Here is a 22994-nt window from a genome sequence, read left to right as displayed (position 1 = left end):
AAGATGCTCCATAATGGTTAGTAAATAAGGAATAAAAATATTTGCATTGAAGCGGTGACATTTTCTTGACATTAAAGCATTCACTATTTCATGTTTGTAATCATTGCAATTTTTTTAATTATTATAATATGTATAATACCTGGTATTGTGAAGTTATAGAACTTTTCCATCAGCTTTTGAAAAATAAGACAAGATTTCTTCATTCTTCTGTGTCCTTCACTGAGAAATTCTGGTTTGGATAAACAGGCTTCTAACAAATAGATCCCAACCTATAAAAAAAAGTAGATAAAAAAAAAGTAGATACCTCTACAAAAAAAATAGAACAGAGACTTTTTTTTTTTTATTATTTTTTTTTTACAGAAAGCATGACTGAGCAGCTTTAGACAATAGCTAAAGTATTAGACACAAGTGGGAAAAAAAATAGCAAAACTAGTAATATAAAAAAGAGGTTTATCTGGGGACAACCAGACAAAGCTACTAAAAAAGGAGTGCAAAGAGCTGAGGGTATTTTAGTAGTGTAGGTATCATGTAGAAATAACACAAGGAAGATTTTATAAAAGTGAATGTAGTTATTAATGTTCACCACTATTTTAACATAGTTGTGTAGGAAACTGCACAGAAAAAAAAATGCTACAACAAAACTGTACTGAATTCATATCTGTTATTTCAGGTAAGGATAAGCTGCCTTTTTTGGCCATGAGAAGCAGCACTATTCTTGGCCATTTCTCTAATTTTCAGAGGTCACTGAGCCTCTAGGTCATCTGCTATACACTGCACACACAGAAGACAGGATTTTGCTCCTTATATGTTTAAAGGGGTACTCCAGTGCTTACACATCTTATCCCCTATCCAAAGGATAGGGGATAAGATGCCTGATCGTGGGAGTCCCACAGCTGGGGACGCTCGTGATCATGCACGCGGCACCCCGTTTGTAATCAGACCCGGAGCATGTTCGCTCCGGGACAGATTACGGTCGACCGCAGGGCCAGCGGCGTGTGACGTCACGCTCCGCCCCTCAATGCAAGCCTACGGGAGGGGGCATGATAGCCCCCTCCCGTGACGTCACACGCCGCCGGCCCTACAGTCGACCGTAATCAGTCCCGGAGCAAACACGCTCCGGGGACTGACTACAAACGGGGTGCCGTGTGCATGATCACAGGCGTCCCCAGCTGCTAGACTCCCGCGATCAGGCATCTTATCCCCTATCCTTTGGATAGGGGATAAGATGTGTAAGCACCGGAGTACCCCTTTAAAGCAGCAGCAGCATGGAGGACATTATACTGGAGTCCTTAAAAGGGTACTCTGGTGAAAACCTTTTTTTTTTTTTTTTAAATCAACTGGTGCCAGAAAGTTACAGATATTCAAATTACTTCTATTAAAAAAATCTTACTTATTAGCTGCTGAATACTACTGTGGAAATTCTTTTCCGTTTGAAACACAGTGCTCTCTGCTGACATCTCTGTCCATTTTTAGGAACTGTCCAGGGTAAAAGGAAATCCCCATAGCAAACATATGCTGTTCTGGACAGTTCATAAAATGGACAGAGAGGTCAGCAGAGAGCACTGTGCTCGTGATGTCAGCAGACAGTTCTGTGTTTCAAAAAGAAAAGAATTTCCGCTGTAGTATTCAGCAGCTAATAAGTACAGGAAGGATTAAGATTTTTTTTAAAAAGTAATTTACAAATCTGTTTAACTTTCTGGCCCCAGTTGATTTAAAAAAAAAGTTTTTCACCGGAGTACCTCTTTAACAGTTTAAGATGTAAATTAACAGCTGGAGAGAGATCTAAGGTCTTGTTCACACAGGCGGGATCTACTCCAAGTTTCCCCACTGAGACAAAGGCACTGTGCAGGAAAATTTGTAGCAGAATACATTGAATACAATGTAATCGGCTGCAAAAAATCAGCTGTGTTTCAAACTCACAGCAAATAACTCACAGTAGATCCTGCCCGTGTGACCATGCCCTAACACAATTAACTTGATTGGTCCCTTGGTAGTCTATTTGTTTCTGGCTCTCTCCAGCCACTTCCCCATCTACTCCCTTTCCCTTCTTAATAGACTTGAATGGGCAGAATGTAACATCTCCCAGTGAGCTGGTCCATTTTGTGAAGGTAAAACAGGCTTGAGTTTTTTTTCAGAGTGAATGATGAGCTGTTGGGGGAGACTGATAAGGGGAGAAAAAAAGAATCGTCCTCTGATAACATATATTACAAAGCTTGATATATGTGCTTGTACTGTGTTTTCTACCAGCACGTCTGAATGGCACGTAGAGCATGGAGTGATTGTGTGTCATTACCGGATATTAACTCCACATTTTTTAAATTAAAGGGGTATTCTGGGCAAAAACATCTTATCCCCTATCGAAAGAATAGGAGATAAGATGTCTGATCGCGGGGGGGCTGCCGCTGGGACCCCCCTGTGATCTCCCTGCAGCAGCCCGCATTCTATGCGTAGCTGTCTGCAGTTTCGGAACCCGCCAGGCTTCCGAGACGGGGACATGACGTCACTCCAAGCCCCCTCCATTCATGTCTATTGGAGGGGGCATTGTGGCCCTTACGCCCCCTCCCATGGAAATTAATGGAGGGGGCGTCGCGTGATGTCACTTCCCCGTCTCGGAAGCCCGGCGGTTTCCAAAAATGCAGACGCAGCTACGCATAGAATGCGGGCTGCTGCAGGAAGAACGCGGGGGGTCCCAGCGGCAGGCCCGCGCGATCAGACATCTTATCCCCTATCCTTTTGATAGGGGATAAGATGTTTTTGCCCGGAATACCCCGTTAAGCTCACACCTGGTGACTCCCTGAATTGTCGAACGATAAACCATCATATTTCAGGAATGGAAGTGCATATTAAGAAACTGTAGAAAGATTTGTAATCAGGACACATATGTCATCAGGGCTATTTAATGGAAGTATCTCATTTTTTTGGTAGGACACATGTCCTCTTTAAAGGAGTAATCCATTATATATTAACCTCTTAAAGGACCAAGGACGTATGAGTACGTCCTTGGTCCCGCTCCCGTGATATAACGCGGGGTCCCACGATGACTCCGCATCATATCACGGCGGGCCCGGCGTCATAGTGAAGCCGGGACCCGCCGCTAATAGCGTGCGGCACTGATCGCGGTGCCGCGCGCTCAAAGCTAACCCTTTAGCTGCGCGCTCAAAGTTGAGCCACGCAGCTAAAAGTGAAAGTAAAAAGTGCCGGTTAGCTCAGTGGGCTGTTGGGGATAGCCGCGGCGAAATCGCGGCATCCCAAACAGCTTACAGGACAGCCGGAGGGTCCCTACCTGCCTCCTCGCTGTCCGATCACTGAATGACTGCTCAGTGCCTGAGATCCAGGCATGAGCAGTCAAGCGGCAGAATCATCGATCACTGGTTTCCTATGAGAAACCAGTGATCAATGTAAAAGATCAGTGTATGTAAGGTTATACCTATGGGAGCTATAACACTGCAAAAAAAAAAAAAAAAAAAAAAAAAAAAAAAAAGGGAATAAAGATCATTTAACCCCTTCCCTAATAAAAGTTTGAATCACCCCCCCCCCCTTTTCCCATAAAAAAATAAAAATTAAATGAAAAACCACAGTATAAAAATATATCGTTAATTAAACCGCACGGTCAATGGCGTACGCGCAAAAAAATTCCAAAGTCCAAAATAGTGCATTTTTGGTCACTTTTTATATATTGATTAATAAGTCCTATCAATGCAAAAATGGTACCGTTAAAAACTTCAGATCACGGCGCAAAAAATGAGCCCTCATACCGCCCCATACACGGAAAAATAAAAAAGTTATAGGTGTCAGAAGATGACAATTTTAAACGTATTAATTTTCCTGCATGAAGTTACAGGGGTGTGGAAATTTTATAAAAAACTACTTGTCCACGGGACTAAAATGGAGCAAAATCTACTTGTCCCTCATGACGATCCACTTGTCCCGGCCAATATTCGCTTTTACGCTCTAATTTTTTCCTCCTTACCCTATAATAGCCACAACTGCCTACTATAATGACACCTTTAAATTTTTCAATAACATATTCTCTGAACCAAAAAAAAAAAAAAAATTATATATATACACCGTATTTATCGGGGTATACCACGCACCGGCCTATAACATGCACCCTCATTTTACCAAGGATATTTGGGTAAAAAAAGTTTTTTACCCAAATATCCATGGTAAAATGAGGGTGCGTGTGTGCACGTGTATACCCTCGATACACCCCCAGGAAAGGCAGGGGGAGAGAGGCCGTCGCTGCCCGCTTCTCTCCCCCTGCCTTTCCTGGGGTCTAGAGCCCTGCTGCCGGACCTTCTCTCCCCCTGGCCCTTCTCTCCCCCTGCACGGTGCGGCGCCGCGCATAGCAACGACGCCAGGGACGCACGCCGGAGGCCTGCAGCAGTGCGGACCCGACCCAGGTAATTATGCCACCGGGGATGGGGGGAGGCAACGGGGCAGCGGCGCCGGCAATGGGTGCCACTGCCCTTTCTCTCCCCCTGGCTATCGGCGCCGGCAATGGGGCGCCGGCACAGATAGTCAGGGGGACAGAACGGGCAGCGGCGCCGATAGCCAGGGGGAGAGAAGGGCCGGCAGCAGCGCTCTAGACCCCAGGAAAGGCAGGGGGAGAGAAGCGGGCAGCGACGGCCTCTCTCCCTCTGCCTTTCCTGGGGGTGTATCGGCGTATAACACGCACATAGACTTTAGGCTAAAAATTTTAGCCTAAAAAGTGCGTGTTATACGCCGATAAATACGGTATATATTAAAGGGAAGTGAAATTGAAATAGTAAAAGATAATTTAGCAGATTTGGTGTTTTTCTTTTCTGCGCCATTTACCTTGTGGTTGAGGTAACATGTTAGTTTCATACTTTAGGCGCCTGATTACAGCGATACCAGATTTGTATCGTTTACGTCATGTTTTACTAATTCTGAACTCTCTCTAATTTTTTTAATTGCCATTTTTTAACCCCTGTAGCTTTATTTTTTTTTCCGCATACCAGGCTGTATTTACGCTATAATCTGTTTTTTGTATCGGTACCATTTTGGTATTGATCTGACTTTTTAATCGCTTTTTAACTTTTTTTTCTGGGATATTATAAAAATTGCAAATCTGTGGTTTGGTATTTTTTTACATTTACCGTACGGGATACATAATGTTATATTTTAATAGATTGTACAATTACGCACGAAGCGATATCAAATATGTTTATTTTTGTTATGTTTACATGTTTTTATATAGGAAAAGGGGGTGATTTGAACTTTAACATGGAAGGGGTTAATGCAGCGGTCTTCAAACTGTGGCCCTCCATATGTTGCAAAACTACAACTCCCAGCATGCCCGGACAGCCAAGGCAGAGGACGCAGGTCTGCACGGGGAGCAAGAAGCCACGCCCCCTCATCTCCCCCCGCACGTTTGCAGAGCAGGGGAGAGAAGACAAATACACAGCTTCTCATCTCCCCTGCTCTGCTTCGGAGGACACAGGCTACAGAGTATGGAGCAGGCAGGAGTAGGGAGCCCGCTCCATACAGACTGCAGATCGCCACCGCACTTGTCAGGTCCGGCCCTGCTAGCCCGGGCTAAGGGCCGGACAAATTCACCTGCCCGGTGCCCAAAACTGCTAGTCCCGGGCGTCGGGCGATAGGAATTCCACATCCCTGAGTTATGATTTTTTCCAGCAGTCCGACAAAATCAAACCTATATAAGTAGGGTATCATTTTAATCGTATGGACCTACAGAATAAATATCAGGTGTCATTTTTACCGAAAAAATGTACTACGTAGAAACGGAAGCCCCCAAAAGTTACAAAACGGCGTTTTTCTCTTCAATTTTGTCTCACAATGATTTTTTTTTCCGTTTCACCGTAGATTTTTGGGCAAAATGACTGACGTCATTACAAAGTAGAAATCGTGGCGCAAAAAATAAGCAATCATATGGATTTTTAGGTGCAAAATTGAAAGAGTGAAGATTTTTTTAAAGGCAAGGGGCAAAAAACGAAAGTGCAAAAACGGAAAAAACCCCGGTCCTTAAGGGGTTAAAAAAAAATTGTATTACATATCCACAAGTGTCATCTCTATGGGAGAGCTGGAGATACAGGAACGCTGTATCCTGCAGCTAGGGGATGTTTTTTTTTTATTTTAAATAATTTTTTTTTATTTTCATACTGGATAACTCCTTTAAAACAGGAAATCTATACATTTTAAAGAGAGAACCTGTCATCACTTCCACACTGCCTGAATCACAGGTCATCAGAATGGATGCGAGTGGCTGTTGCCTTTCTGTAAAGAAGAGATTTTTCTTCTTTTGCCTAGCACTCCATCAGCCATAGTTTTTATTTGTATATGGTTACTAATCTTATCAGAGCAAAATACCTTTCTCCACTTAACAGGCTGCTTTTCTTCCCCAAACCACCAAACTCAGTCACATGTTAAAATCAGTCCTGAGATGGATAAGATTACATGCTTATAAAAGACTATGGAGAGGAAAGAGAAAGTGAAGTTATCAAGAAAGTGAGAGAGATTGGGTAAAAGATATTGTAAAAGGTATGTTTACATAGTTTAAAGCAATTTATTTTTAGGTAAGAAAAAAAAATTGTATGTTTTTGATGTCATTTTTTATGTAGATTTTAAAAGTTCCATTGACTTAAATGGCAAAATCCACCTCAACAACTGACATGTTTAATCCTAAAGCGGATTTATTTAGTGTAAACATTTATTTATTTTACTCCAGTCCATGTGTTGCTTCTGAAGGTGTGATAGAGACAAAGAAGAGCAGGCTGCTAATATTCTTCCTTGATAAATCCATTGCAGTGGCGAAACATGTAGGAAGTAACGGCCTTTAAGGTTTTAGTTAGCAGCCCAGTGTTTATTTCAATTTTTAGTGGAGATACAGTGGCCGTGCATTCGGCAGATGCACGAGCATTACTGGTTATATACACTACTTAATCTCTATAAGATGATACAAACTGACATTCTAATAGCACCGATAGTCACATCTGTGGACACTAGTGTACATTTATAACTATACATGGACGTTTGGCAAACTCTATCAGTGTGGACTATTTGGCAATTAAGCACTAGTGCATATTCATAAGTGCACATTAGGATGCATTCATAACCATTAAGTAGTTGATCAATAACTGTACATCTAGAAGTATCTAGGCATATCTGCATCGCAATCTCTTAGGGTTTGCATATATTCAAATCCATTTTGTGCCTTATGACTATATTCTTTGGGTTCTATTTGTCTAGAGCTCCTTCCACTGGATTCATTGGTTCTATATAAACACTGGTGCTGCAATTTTAAACTTTTTTGTATCCATATTACGTAATTTTAGCAAACAATAAAAGTTATGTTTAAGTGGATAGGGGACAATAAGGGTAATATTGTAGGACCCTTCCCCTATCTATGGGCAATTTTTGTGTTGAAAGAAGAGCAGGATCACCTCCTCTGTGGATGGTGTAAAGGAGCAATCATTGAGGTTTGGTTTCACCCAACTTTTTTTCTCTCTTTTTTTTTTTATTGTTGGCACCATACCAGCCTTTAATTTCTGCGCACAATGTAGTTGAAAGCCTCATCTAATCTAATACCTACAGTATTGTATTTCTGGAGGAACCAGCTTGCAACATAACTTGGCTGCTCTAAGACAACCAAATATTCGATTACCTCAAGCTCATTATGTTGGGTTGTCCTTTGATGAAGTGCAATAAGCTTCTTCTTCTGCAACCACATCAGGTCTCCCATCATGTGACCATCAAGTGAAGTTTCAACTTCAAGAAATTGTTCTGCACACATTTTGCTGGAGTCTTGGTTAGACCCTTCATCATCTACATCTGATTCACGCACACAAAGCAAAAGCTGAGCGGGTAAGGAAGAAGAACTAGTCAATGTAAAACTACACTCATGAAAATCTGCAGCACTATATTTTCCAGATGAAACATGAAGACTGAATATACCGAGCAAAGCTCTCCAGAAGCCATCATCATGAGGACCAGGCAAAACTATCAGATTAAGATCAACAGAAAATGGGGCCTTGATGTCTTTACTCTCTTCTTTTTGTGGTTGTGTACTTGGGCCTTCTGTCTCACATGTGGATAACAATGTCTCAGTACTATCATTTATTAAAGAAAAAGATGTGCCTAGTGCAGCAGGTCCCCCATCCTCCTCTAGTGTTACGTCATTCCTCCTGTCTTCATGCATGTTCCAAGACAGTTGTTTCTTTGCTCCATCATCCAGTTTGACTGGAGGCGCACGTTTCCTGCGACCTGCCATCTTGTGTTTACACTTGGAACTACAAAGAGAAGCAAATAATGTTACATAGGCACAACAGAATTTATAAAGATAAATTCATTGTTAACAACCATATCTGACCCAAGAAGAAAGGGGTACTCCAGAGCGAAAAAAAAGTTTTTAAATCAAATAGTGACAGAAAGTTATACAGATTTGTAAATTACTTCTATTTAAAATCTTAACCCTTTCTGTACTTATCAGTTGCTGTATGCTCCAGAGGAAGTTGTGTAGTTCTTTCCAGTCTGACCACAGTGCTCGCTCTCTCTCTGTTGTCACCTCTGTCTGTCTGGAACTGTACAGATTAGAAGCAAATGTCTCCTGCTGTGGACAGGTCCTAACAGAACCAAAGGTGGCAGGAAAGTGCACTGTGGTCAGATTAGGAAGAACGACACAACTTCCTTTTGGAGCATACAGCAGCTGATAAGTACAGAAAGGATAAACATTTTTAAGTTAAATTTACATATCTGTTTAACCAACTGGCACCTGTTGATTTGAAAACATTTATTTTTGTGCAGAGTAAGGCTGCATGCACACTTTTTTTTTTTATTTATTATTATTTTTTTTTTTTTTTTACACATACGGGTGCTGGATCCGACTGGGGGAGGGGAAAAACAGGCATTCCCCTACCCCAGCCGGATCAGCCCGTGACTCCATTTACTTTAATGAGCCGACCGGAGTCAAACGGTGACTCCGGTCGGCTCAGTTTTGACCCGTATGCGGTTTCCTGACAAGACCTAAAACCGTAGTATACTAAAATTTTAGGTTGGTCCAAAACCGGATACGGGTCAAAACTTAGCCGACCAGTCACTGTTTGACTCCGGTCGGCTCATTAAAAGTAAATGGAGTCACGGGCTGATCCGACTGGGGTATGGGAGCGCCCGATTTCCTCTCCCCCAGCCGGATCCGGCACCCGTATGTAAAAAAACGAGGTGTGAATGCAGGCTCAAGTTGGTTTTCCGGGCTGAAATGACCGATGACCTTTTGCACTGGGCATGAAAGTAAATGGTAGCTTAGCAGCAGTAACGCTGCACCACTGCTACAGAAAGAGTGGCACACTGCTTCCAGTCCCATCTACTGTGTAGAAAGTGCTGATCAGTGATTATTGGCCTAACTAGAGTATACACCTTCAATAATTTCAGCTGGGAAGGCTTCTTTAACCCCTTAAGGACTAAGACAATTTAATTTTTACGTTTTTTTGTCCTCCACTTCAAAAAATCATAACTCTTTTATATTTTCATCAACAGACTAGTATGAGGGCTTGTTTTTTGCGCGACCAGTTGTCTGTTGTAATGCCATCACTCACTTCACCATAAAATGTATGGCGCAACCCAAAAAATACTATTTGTGTGGGAAAATTAAAAAGAAAACCGCAATTTAGCAAATTTTGGAAGGTTTTGTTTTCACGCCGTACAATTTATGGTAAAAAAATACAAGTTTTTTTTATTCTCTGGGTCAATACGATTAAAATGATACCCATGATTATACACTTTTCTATTACTGTTGCGCAAGAAAAAAAAAAATTTCAAACTTTTTAACCAAATTAGTACGTTTAAAATCCCCCTATTATGAAGGCCTATAACGTTTTCATTTTTCCGTATAAGCGGCGGTATGAGGGCTCATTTTTTTGCGCCGTGATCTGTATTTTTTAATACCATATTTGCTTATACAAAACTTATTACATTTTTTATTAATTTTTTCTTGAATAAAATGTTATAAAAAAGCTGCTATTTTGGACTTTTTTTTACGTTCACGCCCTTCACCGTACGGGATCATTTACATTTTATTAGTTCGGATATTTACGCACGTGGCGATACCAAATATGTATATAAAATAAAAAAAAATGTAAACACTTTTTGGGGGTAAAATAGGGAAAATGGGACAATTTACGTTTTTATTGGGGGAGGGGGTTTTTCACATTTTTTTTTTTACTTTTATTTTTACACTCTTCTAGTCCCCATAGGGCACTATTTATAACAACCATTTGATTGCTAATACTGCTCAGTGCTATGTATAGGACACAGCACTGATCAGCATTATCGGTCATCTTCTGCTCTGGTCTGCGGGAAGGCAGATCAGAGCAGAAGACTCCCGGAAGGCAGCGGAGCCAAGTGAGGGGACCTCCGTCTGCCGTGCAGGATGATCGGATCGCCGAGGCAGCGCTGCGGGCGATCCGATCATCCTGTTAAGTGACCGCGATGCTGCAGATGCCGTGATCTGTATTGATCATGGCATCTGAGGGGTTAATGGCGGACATCCGCGGGATCGCGGGTGTCTGCCATTACCGGCGGGTCCCTGGCTGCGATCCACAGCTGGGACCTGCCGCGCATGATGCCGGCATCGCTCCGATGCCCGCGGTTATGCTCAGGATGTAAATGTACGTCCCGGTGCGTCAAGTACCACATCACCAGGACGTACATTTACGTCCTGCGTCGTTAAAGGGTAGCTCCCTCCATCACTTTTTTTCTTTTTTCTGTCCCTGCCTATTACTCATCTATCCCTAACCCCCTCCCTGCCTTTAATTATTTTTTTTTCTGATTGGTTGCTATGGACAACTGCTCCACCCTTCCTGTTATCTTTTGCAGTCAGCATGCCTCACACAACACTCGGAAGTCTAGCCCCAGTTTGAAGCATTTCTTCAGCAACATTTTTTTCCTCAAAATTAAGGCTTGACAAATCCAAGGCGCCAGGTCGCTATGGTGGGTAAGAATTTCTTTGTGGCGCATAGGTTTTTGTCAGCTCTTTCCAATATAGGATAGCCATCTGTTAAAAAAAAAATAAAAAAATACTGTTTCACCTACCTCCGCCGCCATTCCTGCGCTGATCCCTCATTCTGCCTCTGGCCCCAGCTATATGCATGAGGAGCGGACATCAGATGACCACCACAGACAATCGGCAGACTCGGCAGTTACGCTCTGTACTGAGCATGACCACCAAGTCTGCTGATTGGCTGTGGCAGGGGAGGGATGGAGGAGGGGACGGACACTAATGATTATGACACAGAGATATCAAGATGTGTGCGCCATCCTGGCTCCTAACTTTTTTTGTTGGCTTCTAGATTCATGATATGAGAGCCAAAGGCATGATAGCTGGGGAAAGATTTATTGAACCCTGTGCAGAAGATAAGTTGACCAGTTGTCCATTTCAACCAATAATTTATTTATTTTTTTAAAGGCCTCTGAGAAAGAAAAAGAATCTGATTGCTATGGGCAACTTTGGGCTCTGCATAGGTTTGATAAATCTCCCCATAATGCTCAAAAATACATATTCACCCTTATTCCATGCAGTGATCTGGTGTCCCCTCTTCTCTGGTCTATGCTTGGTGCAGGAGAACAGAGACGTTCCTGGAAACTAGTGGGGTGAGGGGGTTGCAAAGACTGTCAAGCATCATTGCATGCAACGGAACAGGGAGAAACGCTCTGGATTCTCTCTCCCCGCTTAACCCGCTAATGCATTGTTTCCCAACCTGGGTGCCTCCAGCTGATCGGGCATGCAGGGAGTTGTTGTTTTCCATAAGCTTGAGGCACCCTGGTTGGGAAACATTTCACTAATTGGTTTTGTGTTAGGCAGGGGGATAGAGAAGTACAGAGCATTTCCGTGCAGCGCTGGGCAAATAATGCATTAAATCCCTTAAAACTGACCACTGTCCGCAGACCAATTCATGTATAGGCCAAGCATAGTAACTATACTGGAGAATCATCAATATCTGTGTAGAGGAAGAGTGGTGCAATTGCCTATAGCAACCAGATTGCTTCTTTCATTTTTAAAGGAAAAACAGTCACCCATTCACCCACAGTAAACCCAATACACCAGTTTATAGTGCAGGGTTTCTGACGGATATACATACCTGCAGTCCGGCGCCCGGTCCCTCTGAAGATCGGCTTCTTCCAGTGCTGAATTGCGTGCTGGAGGCGGGCCTGCTGGCTGGATTTGAATGTGCATAGGCACTGGTCACGTGAGCGCTCACATGACCATTTCCCATGAATATTCAAAAACAGCCAGCAGGCCCGCCTCCAGCACGCAATTCAGCATGGAAAAGACGATCTTCAGAGGGACCGGGTGCCGGACTGCAGGTATGTATATTAGTTAGAGACCCCGTAACGTTCTACTGTTCACCGGCACCATAAACCGATGCAGGGCTGTGGAGTCGGTAGATAAATGTTCTTTTTTTGTACTTCCGACTGCTCTGTATCAATATGCGAATGTATTTTATACATTCCTTTGAAGGAAAGAAAGGCAACATACATGTCATTACCACAGGACTACTGGCTGGGAAGCCAACAGTCTACTGTATTGAACAGTTTGTGTGCTGATCTGGTGCTGAAGATAGGGCAGTGGGAGGATCTAGGAAGGGGCATTTATTATAAAAGATGATTTCCCTAGTAGAATCCCATAGTCATGTTTAAAGGGGTACTCCGCCCCTAGACATCTTATCCCCTATCCAAAGGATAGGGGATAAGATGTCAGATCGCCGGGGTCCCGCTGCTGGGAACCCCCGGGATCACCGCTGCGGCACCTCGCTTTGATTACTACACAGAGCGCGTTCGCTCTATGCGTAATGACGGGTGATACAGGGGACAGAGAAGCGTGACATCATGACCCACCCCCTTAATGCAAGTCTATGGCAGGGGGCATGACGACCGCCACACCCCCTCCCATAGACTTGTATTGAGGGGGCAGGCCGTGACATCACGAGGGGCGGAGCCATGACATAACGATTCTCCGGCGCCTGTATTGCCCGTCATTACGTGCAGAACGAACTCTCTCCATGCAGTAATGATAGTGCGGTGCCGCAGAGGAGATCCCGGGGGTTCCCAGCAGCGGGACCCCAGCGATCTGACATCTTATCCCCTATCCTTTGGATAGGGGATAAGATGTCTAGGGGCAAAGTACCCCTTTAAGCTAACAATCAAGTTTACAAGTTTTTATAGCCTTAGCTGAATGGCAGCAGTTTTTCCAATGGTTTACAGTTTCAGTCTTGAACTATTGACCCTCCATTCCCTTCACTTATACAAGTGTCTCTAGTCCTGCAAAAAACATTTACTTAACCCCTTATCAGTGAGAGGCTAGGTTATCCATGGGTTCCCTGTAACAGCAGGACACAACACTATGGAAAGTATAAATATTGCCGCTCCTAATTGTGCGTTGCGTGCCATATAGTACAGCACATGAAAAGCATGCTTCTTCACGGTCACTTAATGTGTTCGTTTTTCGGTTACGTGAGGCACTGCCTGCATTGGTCTTTATTCTTACAGTAGAGAAGTCATTAATTATAACTGTTTGAGAATTGGTAATTTTTTTTATTTTTATATTGTTATTATACCAATCTAAATTTAGTCGGAGTCGGAGCATTGTTTGCCGACTCCGACTCCACAACCCTGAAACAGTGTATTGGGTTTAGTGTGGATGAACAGGATGACCGCTTTCCTTTAAAAGAGGCTTTTAAATAAAAATGTAAGAAGCAAACTGACTGGTTGCTATGAGCAACTGCACCACCTGCCTCCACAGGTTTCGATAATTCTCCCCTTATGGAGGGTATGTTTACAGGGCGGAATACTCAAGTGGAATTTCACGTTAGAATTCCAATGGAAATTCAGCCAAAATATACTGCCCATTGATTTAAAATCGGATTCTCTAGTCATGTGGAAAGTCCGCTTTCTGCAAAAATACAAGACCAGTCTTATATTTAGCGGCCGAATCCCACTGAAGTCAATGGGGCTTGAATTTCGGTGGAATTCTGTGCTTAGACAACACAGAAATTCCATCAAAATTTTCTGCAAATTCCGCAATTCATAGCATAGTTACATAGTTACATAGCCAGTACGGTCGAAAAAAGACACATGTCCATCAAGTTCAACCAGGGAACCAAGGGGTAGGGGTGTGGCGCGACATTGGGGAAGGGATGAGATTTTATATTTCTTCATAAGCATTAATCTTATTTTGTTCCAGGAATGTATCTAATCCTGTTTTAAAGCTGTTAATTGTTCCTGCTGTGACCAGTTCCTGAGGTAGACCGTTCCATAAATTCACAGTCCTCATGGTAAAGAAGGCGTGTCGCCCCTTGAGACTAAACTTTTTTTTCTCCAGACGGAGGGAGTGCCCCCTCGTCCTTTGGGGGGGTTTAACCTGGAACAGTTTTTCTCTATATTTTTTGTATGGGCCATTAATATACTTATATACGTTTATCATATCCCCCCTTAAACGTCTCTTCTCAAGACTAAACAATTGTAACTCCTTTAATCGCTCCTCATAGCTAAGATGTTCCATGCCCCATATTAGTTTAGTCGCGCGTCTCTGCACCCTTTCCAACTCCGCAGTGTCCCTTTTATGGACAGGTGACCAAAACTGAACAGCATATTCCAGGTGAGGCCGTACCAATGCTTTATAAAGGGGGAGTATTATGTCCCTGTCCCTTGAGTCCATGCCTCTTTTGATACATGACAATATCCTGCCGGCTTTGGAAGCAGCAGCCTGACATTGCATGCTATTCTGTAGTCTGTGATCTACAAGTACACCCAGATCCTTCTCTACCAGTGACTCTGCCAGTTTAATCCCCCCTAAGACATACGATGCATGCAGGTTATTAGTACCCAGATGCATAACTTTACATTTATCCACATTGAACCTCATTTGCCAAGTGGATGCCCAGACACTTAGTCTATCCAAGTCATCTTGTAACTTATGCACATCCTCTATAGACTGTACTGTGCTACAAAGCTTGGTGTCATCTGCAAAGATAGAAACAGAGCTGTTAATACCATCCTCTATATCATTGATAAATAAATTAAACAACAGCGGTCCCAGTACTGAACCTTGGGGTACACCACTAATAACCGGGGACCAATCAGAGTACGAATCATTGACCACCACTCTCTGGGTACGATCCATGAGCCAGTGTTCAATCCAGTTACAAACTAAAATTTCCAAACCCAAAGACCTTAACTTACCTGTCAGACGTCTATGAGGGACAGTATCAAATGCTTTAGCAAAATCCAGAAACACTATATCCACAGCCATTCCTCTGTCAAGGCTTCTACTCACCTCTTCATAAAAGCAAATTAGATTGGTTTGACAACTTCTATCCTTAGTAAACCCATGCTGGCTATCACTTATAATACAATTATCCCCTATGTATTCCTGTATGTAATCCCTTATAAGTCCTTCAAACAATTTACCCACAATGCACGTTAAACTTACCGGTCTATAGTTTCCTGGGGAAGACCTAGAGCCCTTTTTGAAGATTGGCACCACATTCGCCTTGCGCCAGTCCCTTGGCACAATACCAGACACCAGAGAATCTCTAAATATCATGAACAGGGGTACAGATATTACTGAACTTACCTCTCTAAGAACTCTTGGGTGTAGTCCATCCGGTCCTGGGGATTTGCTTACATTTATATCACTTAACTTACCTTGTACCATCTCTACATTGAGCCAGTTCAGTACATTACATGATGTGTTACCAGCACTGACCTGGCCAATGTCAGCTCCTTCTTCCATAGTGTATACAGAACTAAAGAACCCATTCAGTAGCTCCGCCTTCTCTTGATCGCCTGTGACAACCTCCCCATTATCATTATTAAGGGGTCCCACATGCTCTGTCCTTGGTTTTTTTGCATTTATATATCTAAAAAAATATTTAGGATTAGTTTTGCTTTCTTTGGCCACCTGTCTCTCATTTTGAATTTTTGCTGTTTTTATTACATTTTTACAGATTTTATTAAGCTCCTTGTACTGTTTAAATGTTATCGCTGACCCATCAGATTTGTATTTTTTGAAGGCTATTTTTTTGCTGTTTATAGCTCTTTTAACATCATGTGTCAGCCATGTAGGATTTAGTTTCAATCGTTTATATTTGTTCCCCTTTGGTATATATTTAGCTGTATAGTTATTTAGAGTTAATTTAAAGATGTCCCATTTACCTTCTGTATCAGTATTTGAGAACACCTCCCCCCAGTCTATGTCCTGTAGTGCAGCCCTCAGCCCAGGGAAATTTGCCTTTTTAAAGTTATATGTTTTTGCCTTCCCCGCCTGTCTTTGTTTTCTACATTTTAAGTCAAAAGTAACTATATTGTGGTCGCTATTACCAAGGTTTTCCCGCACAGTTACATTACCAACCAGCTCTGCGTTGTTGGAAATGATCAGATCCAACAAGGCATCACTTCTTGTTGGGTCCTCCACAAACTGGCCCATAAAATTATCCTGCAATAAATTTAGGAATTGTCGCCCCTTTGTAGTTTTAGCCAAAATTGGAGGGGAACCGCGCTGTGTGAACATACCCTTAGATTACATTCCTTCCACTGAACTCCACAGAGCCGGCGCAGGTACACATCGGTATATGTTGGCATTTTGACAGATTGTCATCGCATATAAACAATGCAGGTCAGTCTGAAAAGTCACTCAGTGAAGTTATACTGTATGGCAGAGTTTCATAACCAGTGTGCCTTCAGCTGTTGCAAAACTACAACTCACAGCATGCCCAGACAGCCTTCGGCTGTCTGGGCATGCTGTGAGTTGTGGTTTTGCAACAGCTGAAGGCACACTGGTTGGGAAACACAGATGTATGGGCATCTTAGAATGCAGCGCCATATAGGGCTGCAGTCCACAGACACCTTATAAATAGGAGAGAACTTACCCGGATAAACTAGAAGCCTACAGTGCGCACGCTCCCCAGTACCACACAGCCATTGTGTAACCATCAGCTGCAGCCGCACCGCTCGTCCATGTCCACGCTATACATCACTACAAACCGGAAGCAGCGAGGACGCTCAGCCCCGCCCCTAACGTGCTGCCCAATCAGCGCTCTGCATGTACAACAGGCAATAACACTGCGGCTCTGACTGACGTGCCTGACGTCTGTGAAAGAAGCCTCGTGATAGGCGGGCTGTGTGTCTGACGTCATGCGCATGTGACTAGCCATGTGACTGGCTTTTGTTGTGGTGCAGGAAAGTAGTAAATAGTGCTGACGTTATGTAAGATTACAGCCCATTTTCACCGTAAAGAAGTTCACCCCTGGAAAACATCTTTTTTTTTATTTAATTTTAATTTTTTTAATCAACTGGTGCGAGAAAGTTAAACATATTTGTAAATTACTTTCGTTACAAATCTTAATCCTTCCTTTACTTATCAGCTGCTGTATGCTCTACAGGAAGTTCTTTTCTTTTTGAATTTCCTTTCTGTCTGACCACAGTGCTCGGTGTTGACACCTCTGTCCATTTTAGGAACTGACCAGAGTAGGAGCAAATCCCCATAGCAAACCTATCCTGTTCTGGACGGTTCCTAAAATGGGCAGAGGTGTCAGCAGCGAGCCCTGTGGTCAGACAGAAAGGAAATTCAAAAAGAAAAGAACTTCATGTGGAGCATACAACAGCTGATAAGTAAAGGAAGGATTAAGATTTTTTTAATAGAAGTTATTTACAAATCGGTATAACTTTCTGTCACCAGTTGATTAAAAAAAATGTTTTGCAGGGGAGTACCCCTTTAAGGACTCAATACCATTTTAGTTTTTGCACTTTCGTTTTTTTCCTCCTCATCTTCTAAAAATCATTAGATTCAGTTCAATTCTGCACCTACAGACCCATATAAGGGCTTGTTTTTTTTGTGTCACCAATTGTACTTTGTATTGACATTACTTATTTTATAACATAATCTGCAGTGAAACAAAAAAAAAATTGTGGGGTGAAATAAAAAAATACGCCATTTTGCTACTTTTTAGGGCTTCCGTTTCTACGCAGTGCACTGTTCGGTAAAAATGACACCTTATCTTTAATCTGTAGGTCCATACGGTTGCAGGGATACCCAGATTTTGTAGGTTTTATTTATTTTACTACTTTAAAAAAAATTATAACTACATGCACCAAAATTAGTATGTTTAAAATTGTCCTTTTCTGACCTCTATAACGTTTTAATTTTTCCGCATTCGGGGCAGTATGAGGGCTCATTTTTTGTGCCATTGTCGGTAGTTTTTATCGGTACCATTTTTGTTTTGATGGTACTTTTTGATCCCTTTTTATTAATATTTTTATTAATATTTTTATGGTATATGAAGTGACCAAAAATACACAATTTTGGACTTTGTTTTTTTTTTTGCTTGTACACCATCGACCGTGCGGTTTAGCTAACCGTATATTCTAATAGTTCGGACATTTATGCACATGGCGGTACCACATATGTTTATATATATTTTGCCATTATATATATATGCCATAGCATAGCATTGATCAGTGTTATCGGCGATCGATTGCTCCAGCCTGGATCTCAGGCATGGAGCAATCAATTGCCAATCGGATGCTGAGGAGAAAGCTAGGGACCCTCCTCGTGTGTCCTCAGCTGATCGGTAAAACCGCGGTGATACCGATCAACCCGACCGAGCTGCCGGGAACCATTTTTTTGCATTTTAGACGCGGCAATCAACTTTCATCGCTGTGTCTATGCATATGCTCCCGCCATATAACGCGGGGTCACGCGCTGACCCCGTGTCATATCACATTGGTCCCAGCGGCCATCAACAGCCAGGACCCACGGCTAATACCAGACATCACAGATGCCAGGTATTAACCCTTCAGATGTGGCAATCAAAGTAAACATTGCCGGTTAGCTCAGTGGTGCTGATCGAGATTGCCACAGTGAAATCTCGGCGTCCCGAACAGCATGCAGGACAGCAGGAAGATCCCTACCTGCCTCCTCGCTGTCCGATCGCCGAATGACTGCTCTGTGCCTGAGTTCCAGACAGGAGCAGTCGAGCGGCGATAACACTGATCAGTGCCAGGCTATAACCTGGCAGTGATCAGTGTAGGAAATCAGTGTGTGCAATGTTATAGCCCCCTTTGGGGGCTATAACATTGCAAAAAAATTTGAAAATAAAGTGTTAATAAATTTGATTTAACCCCTTCCCTAATAAAAGTCAGAATCACCCCCTTTTCCCATAAAAAAAATCTAAACAAAAATGGTACCGATAAAAAGTTATAGGGGTCAGAAGATGACAATTTTAAACATATACATTTTCCTGCATGTAGTTATGATTTTTTCCAGATGTACGACAAAATCAAACCTATATAAGTAGGGTATCATTTTAATCGTATGGACCTACAGAATAAAGATAGGGTGTCATTTTTACAGAATAATGCACTGCGTAGAAACAGAAGCCCCCAAAAGTTACAAAATGGATTTTTCTCTTCAATTTGTTGCACACTGATTTTTGTTTTCGTTTTGCCGTTACATTTTTGGTTAAAATGACTAATGTCACTGCAAAGTAGAATTAGTGGCACAAAAAATAATCCATAGCATGGATTTTTAGATGGAAAATTGAAAGGGTTATGATTTTTAAAAAGTAAGGAGGAAAAAAAGAAAGTGCAAAAACGGAAAAACGCTATGTCCTTAAAGGGTTAAGGACACAGCCCTTTTTTATTTTTTTAGTTTTCGTTTTTTTCCTCCTCGCCTTATAAGAGCCATAACCGTTTTGGTTATCCCTTCACAGACCCATATAAGGGCTTGTTTTTGTGTGTGACCAATTGCACTTTGTAATGAGAGGTAGGGGGAGAACAGCACTGGACCCATCCAATATGCCTGTGGTAACCTGGACTGCCAATCCAGCAAACAACCATAGAAAATGCAAAGGCCACAGCACCAGTCTGGAGGCTCCGGTCATTAAAAATAGAGCTGAAGTTTATTGGTTACAAGAAGCGACATTTCGGCTCCATGTGAGCCTTTTTAAACTTCAGCTCTATTTTCACTGATCGAAGCCTCCAGACTGGTGCTGTTGCCTTTGCATTTTGTGCATTTTGTAATGACATCATTCATTTGACCATAAAATGTATGGCAAACCCCAAAAAATTTTAAAGAAAACCAACATTTTGCACATTTCGTAGGGTTTCATTTTCATGCTGTACATTTTCCGATAAAAAATACATGTTTTCTGTATTCTGTTGGTCAATATGATTAACTTGATACCCATGGTTACATACATTTTTATTACTGTACTGCTTTAAAAAAAACTTTTTTCACAAAGTACCGTATTTATCGGGGTATACCACGCACCGGCCTATAACACGCACCCTCATTTTACCGAGGATATTTGGGTAAAAAAAAGTTTTTTACCAAAATATCCATGGTAAAATGAGGGTGCGTGTGTGTGCGCGTGTATACCCCGATACACCCCCAGGAAAGGCAGGGGGAGAGAGGCCGTCGCTGCCCGCTTCTCTCCCCCTGCCTTTCCTGGGGTCTAGAGCCCTGCTGCCGCCGCTTCTCTCCCGCTGGCTATCTGCGCCGCTGCCCGTTCTCTCCCCCTGACTATTGGTGCCGGCGCCCCATTGTCGGCGGCGATAGCCAGGGGGAGAGAAGCGGCGCCGGCAATGGGGCAGCGCGCCGACAGACAGGGGGAGAGAAGGGGCAGCGGCACCCATTGCCGGCACCGCTGCCCCGTTGCCTCCCCCCATCCCCGGTTGCATAATTACCTGTTGCCGGGGTCGGGTCCACGCTGCTTCAGGCCTCTGGTGTGCGTCCCCTGCGTCGTTGCTATGCACTGCACGGCGCGGCGCACTGACGTCATGCGCCGCGCCGTGCAGCGCATAGCAACGACGCAGGGGATGCACACCGGAGGCCTGAAGCAGCGCAGACCCGACCCCGGCAACAGGTAATTATGCAACCGGGGATGGGGGGAGGCAACGGGGCAGCGGTGCCGGCAATGGGTGCCGCTGCCCCTTCTCTCCCCCTGTCTGTCGGCGCGCTGCCCCATTGCCGGCGCCGCTTCTCTCCCCCTGGCTATCGCTGCCGACAATGGGGCACCGGCACCGATAGTCAGGGGGAGAGAATGAGCAGCGGCGCCGACAGCCAGGGGGAGAGAGGGGGCAGCGGCACCCATTGCCGGCGCCGCTGCCCCGTTGCCTCCCCCCATCCCCGGTTGCATAATTACCTGTTGCCGGGGTCTTGTCCGCGCTGCTTCAGGCCTCTGGTGTGCATTCCCTGCGTCGTTGCTATGCACTGCACGGCGCGGCGCACTGACGTCATGCGCCGCGCCGTGCAGCGCATAGCAACGACGCAGGGGACGCACACCGGAGGCCTGAAGCAGCGCAGACCCGACCCCGGCAACAGGTAATTATGCAACCGGGGATGGGGGGAGGCAACGGGGCAGTGGCGCCAGCAATGGGTGCCGCTGCCCCTTCTCTCCCCCTGTCTGTCGGCGACGCTGCCCCATTGCCGGCGCCGCTTCTCTCCCCCTGGCTATCGGCGCCGACAATGGGGCGCCGGCACCGATAGTCAGGGGGAGAGAACAGGCAGCAGCGCCGATAGCCAGGGGGAGAGAAGGGCCGGCAGCAAGGCTCTAGACCCCAGGGCAGGCAGGGGTAGAGAAGCCGGCAGCGCTGGCTGTCTCTGCACCTGCAAAGCCGCTGCAGTTCGTTGATTTAAAGCACCCGCTTTAAATCATTGAACTGCAGCGGCTTATCGGCGTATAACACGCTCATAGACTTTAGGCAAAAAATTTAGCCTAAAAACTGCGTGTTATACGCCGATAAATACAGTAAGTACGTTTAAAATCACTCTATTTTGACCACTTTTTCATTTTTCAGTATACGGGAATGTATGAGGGCTATTTTTTTGTGCCGTGATCTGTAGTTTGTTTTGGTACCCCTTTTGCATATACAGTGATCCCTTAACTTACAATGGCCTCAACATACAATAGTTTCAACATACAATGATCTTTTCTGGACCATTGTAACTTGAAACCAGACTCAACATACAATGTACGGACAGTCCAGATCTGTGAAACTTTTCAATGGCTGGAAGAACTGACCAATCAGAATGAGCATTTTACTAGTAAAACCTTTGTATTACTGAAGTACATGCACTGGCCGGCTGTCTGGTAGCACCCCCTAAAGTATTACATGTTCTGTACTATTTACCTGTGCCAGGGTTAGCTTCTCCTTTGGACACCAGGTCAGGGCGGCTCCATGTTACTTACTTACTTACTTTCGGACACTGTGTACTGTACAGGACCCTGAAGAAGCTCCTGTCATCTACATAGTGATTTACAGCTCCCAGCAGCTTAAGGGACCACTGTATGTGACTATTTGATTATATATATATATATATATATATATATATATATATATATATATATACATTTTTTTTTTTCATGTGATGTGACCAAAATTTGGGACTTTTTTTTTTTACATCTACGCCGTTCACAGTACGGTTTATTTACATTATATTATACATTTTATACATTTTCATTAGATACCTAATACTGTTCAGTGCTATGCATAGGCAGTATAATCAACGATGAACTTCTCTGATCAACCAGAGAAGAAGACCCCAGGAGAGCAGTGGAGGCAGGTGAGGAGACCTCCATCCACAATCTTGGCTGATTTGATCTCCGCAGAGCGATTCGACCCTGTGCTGCAGACGATTCGATCAGCCATTACAAGTGCCACAGATGCCATGATCTGTATTAATCACAGCATCTAAGGGGTTAACCTCTTAAGGATGCAGGGAGTACATGTACGCCCTGCGTCCGCTCTCCTGGCTAATGCTGGACATCACCGACTGCACCCATGGCTAATGCTGGACATCACTGACCGCGGTGTCCTGATCAGCTGAGTGGCGGTCAGGAGGGCCCTTACCTGCCTCCTTGCCGTCCAATCGGTTCTCCAATGCTCAGTCAGCCATGGCAGGCTGGAGCAATGGAGCATTGATAAGACTGACCAATGCTATGCTATGGCATAGCATTGTT

At 43.8% G+C, this 22994-nt stretch overlaps 1 protein-coding gene across 1 annotated transcript in view; it reads right to left on the bottom strand.

The window, feature by feature from the left end:
* Positions 1 to 17083, bottom strand: part of SHPRH (SNF2 histone linker PHD RING helicase) — a 123348-nt gene extending 106265 nt beyond the window's left edge. The window contains exons 1-3 of the mRNA XM_056567320.1: positions 16902 to 17083; positions 7646 to 8270; positions 140 to 269 (exon numbers count right to left, since the gene is read on the bottom strand). Of these exons, the coding sequence (XP_056423295.1) occupies positions 140 to 269; positions 7646 to 8251 (736 nt within the window). The 5' untranslated portion in view covers positions 8252 to 8270; positions 16902 to 17083. The remainder of the gene's footprint in view (positions 1 to 139; positions 270 to 7645; positions 8271 to 16901) is intronic.
* Positions 17084 to 22994: the final 5911 nt, after the last annotated feature.

The sequence above is a fragment of the Hyla sarda genome, chromosome 3, assembly GCF_029499605.1.
Source record: "Hyla sarda isolate aHylSar1 chromosome 3, aHylSar1.hap1, whole genome shotgun sequence".
In the NCBI taxonomy this organism is placed as follows: domain Eukaryota; kingdom Metazoa; phylum Chordata; class Amphibia; order Anura; family Hylidae; genus Hyla; species Hyla sarda.
The sequence above is the reverse complement of the archived record's forward strand: the minus strand, read 5'-3'. Positions and strand labels throughout refer to the sequence as shown.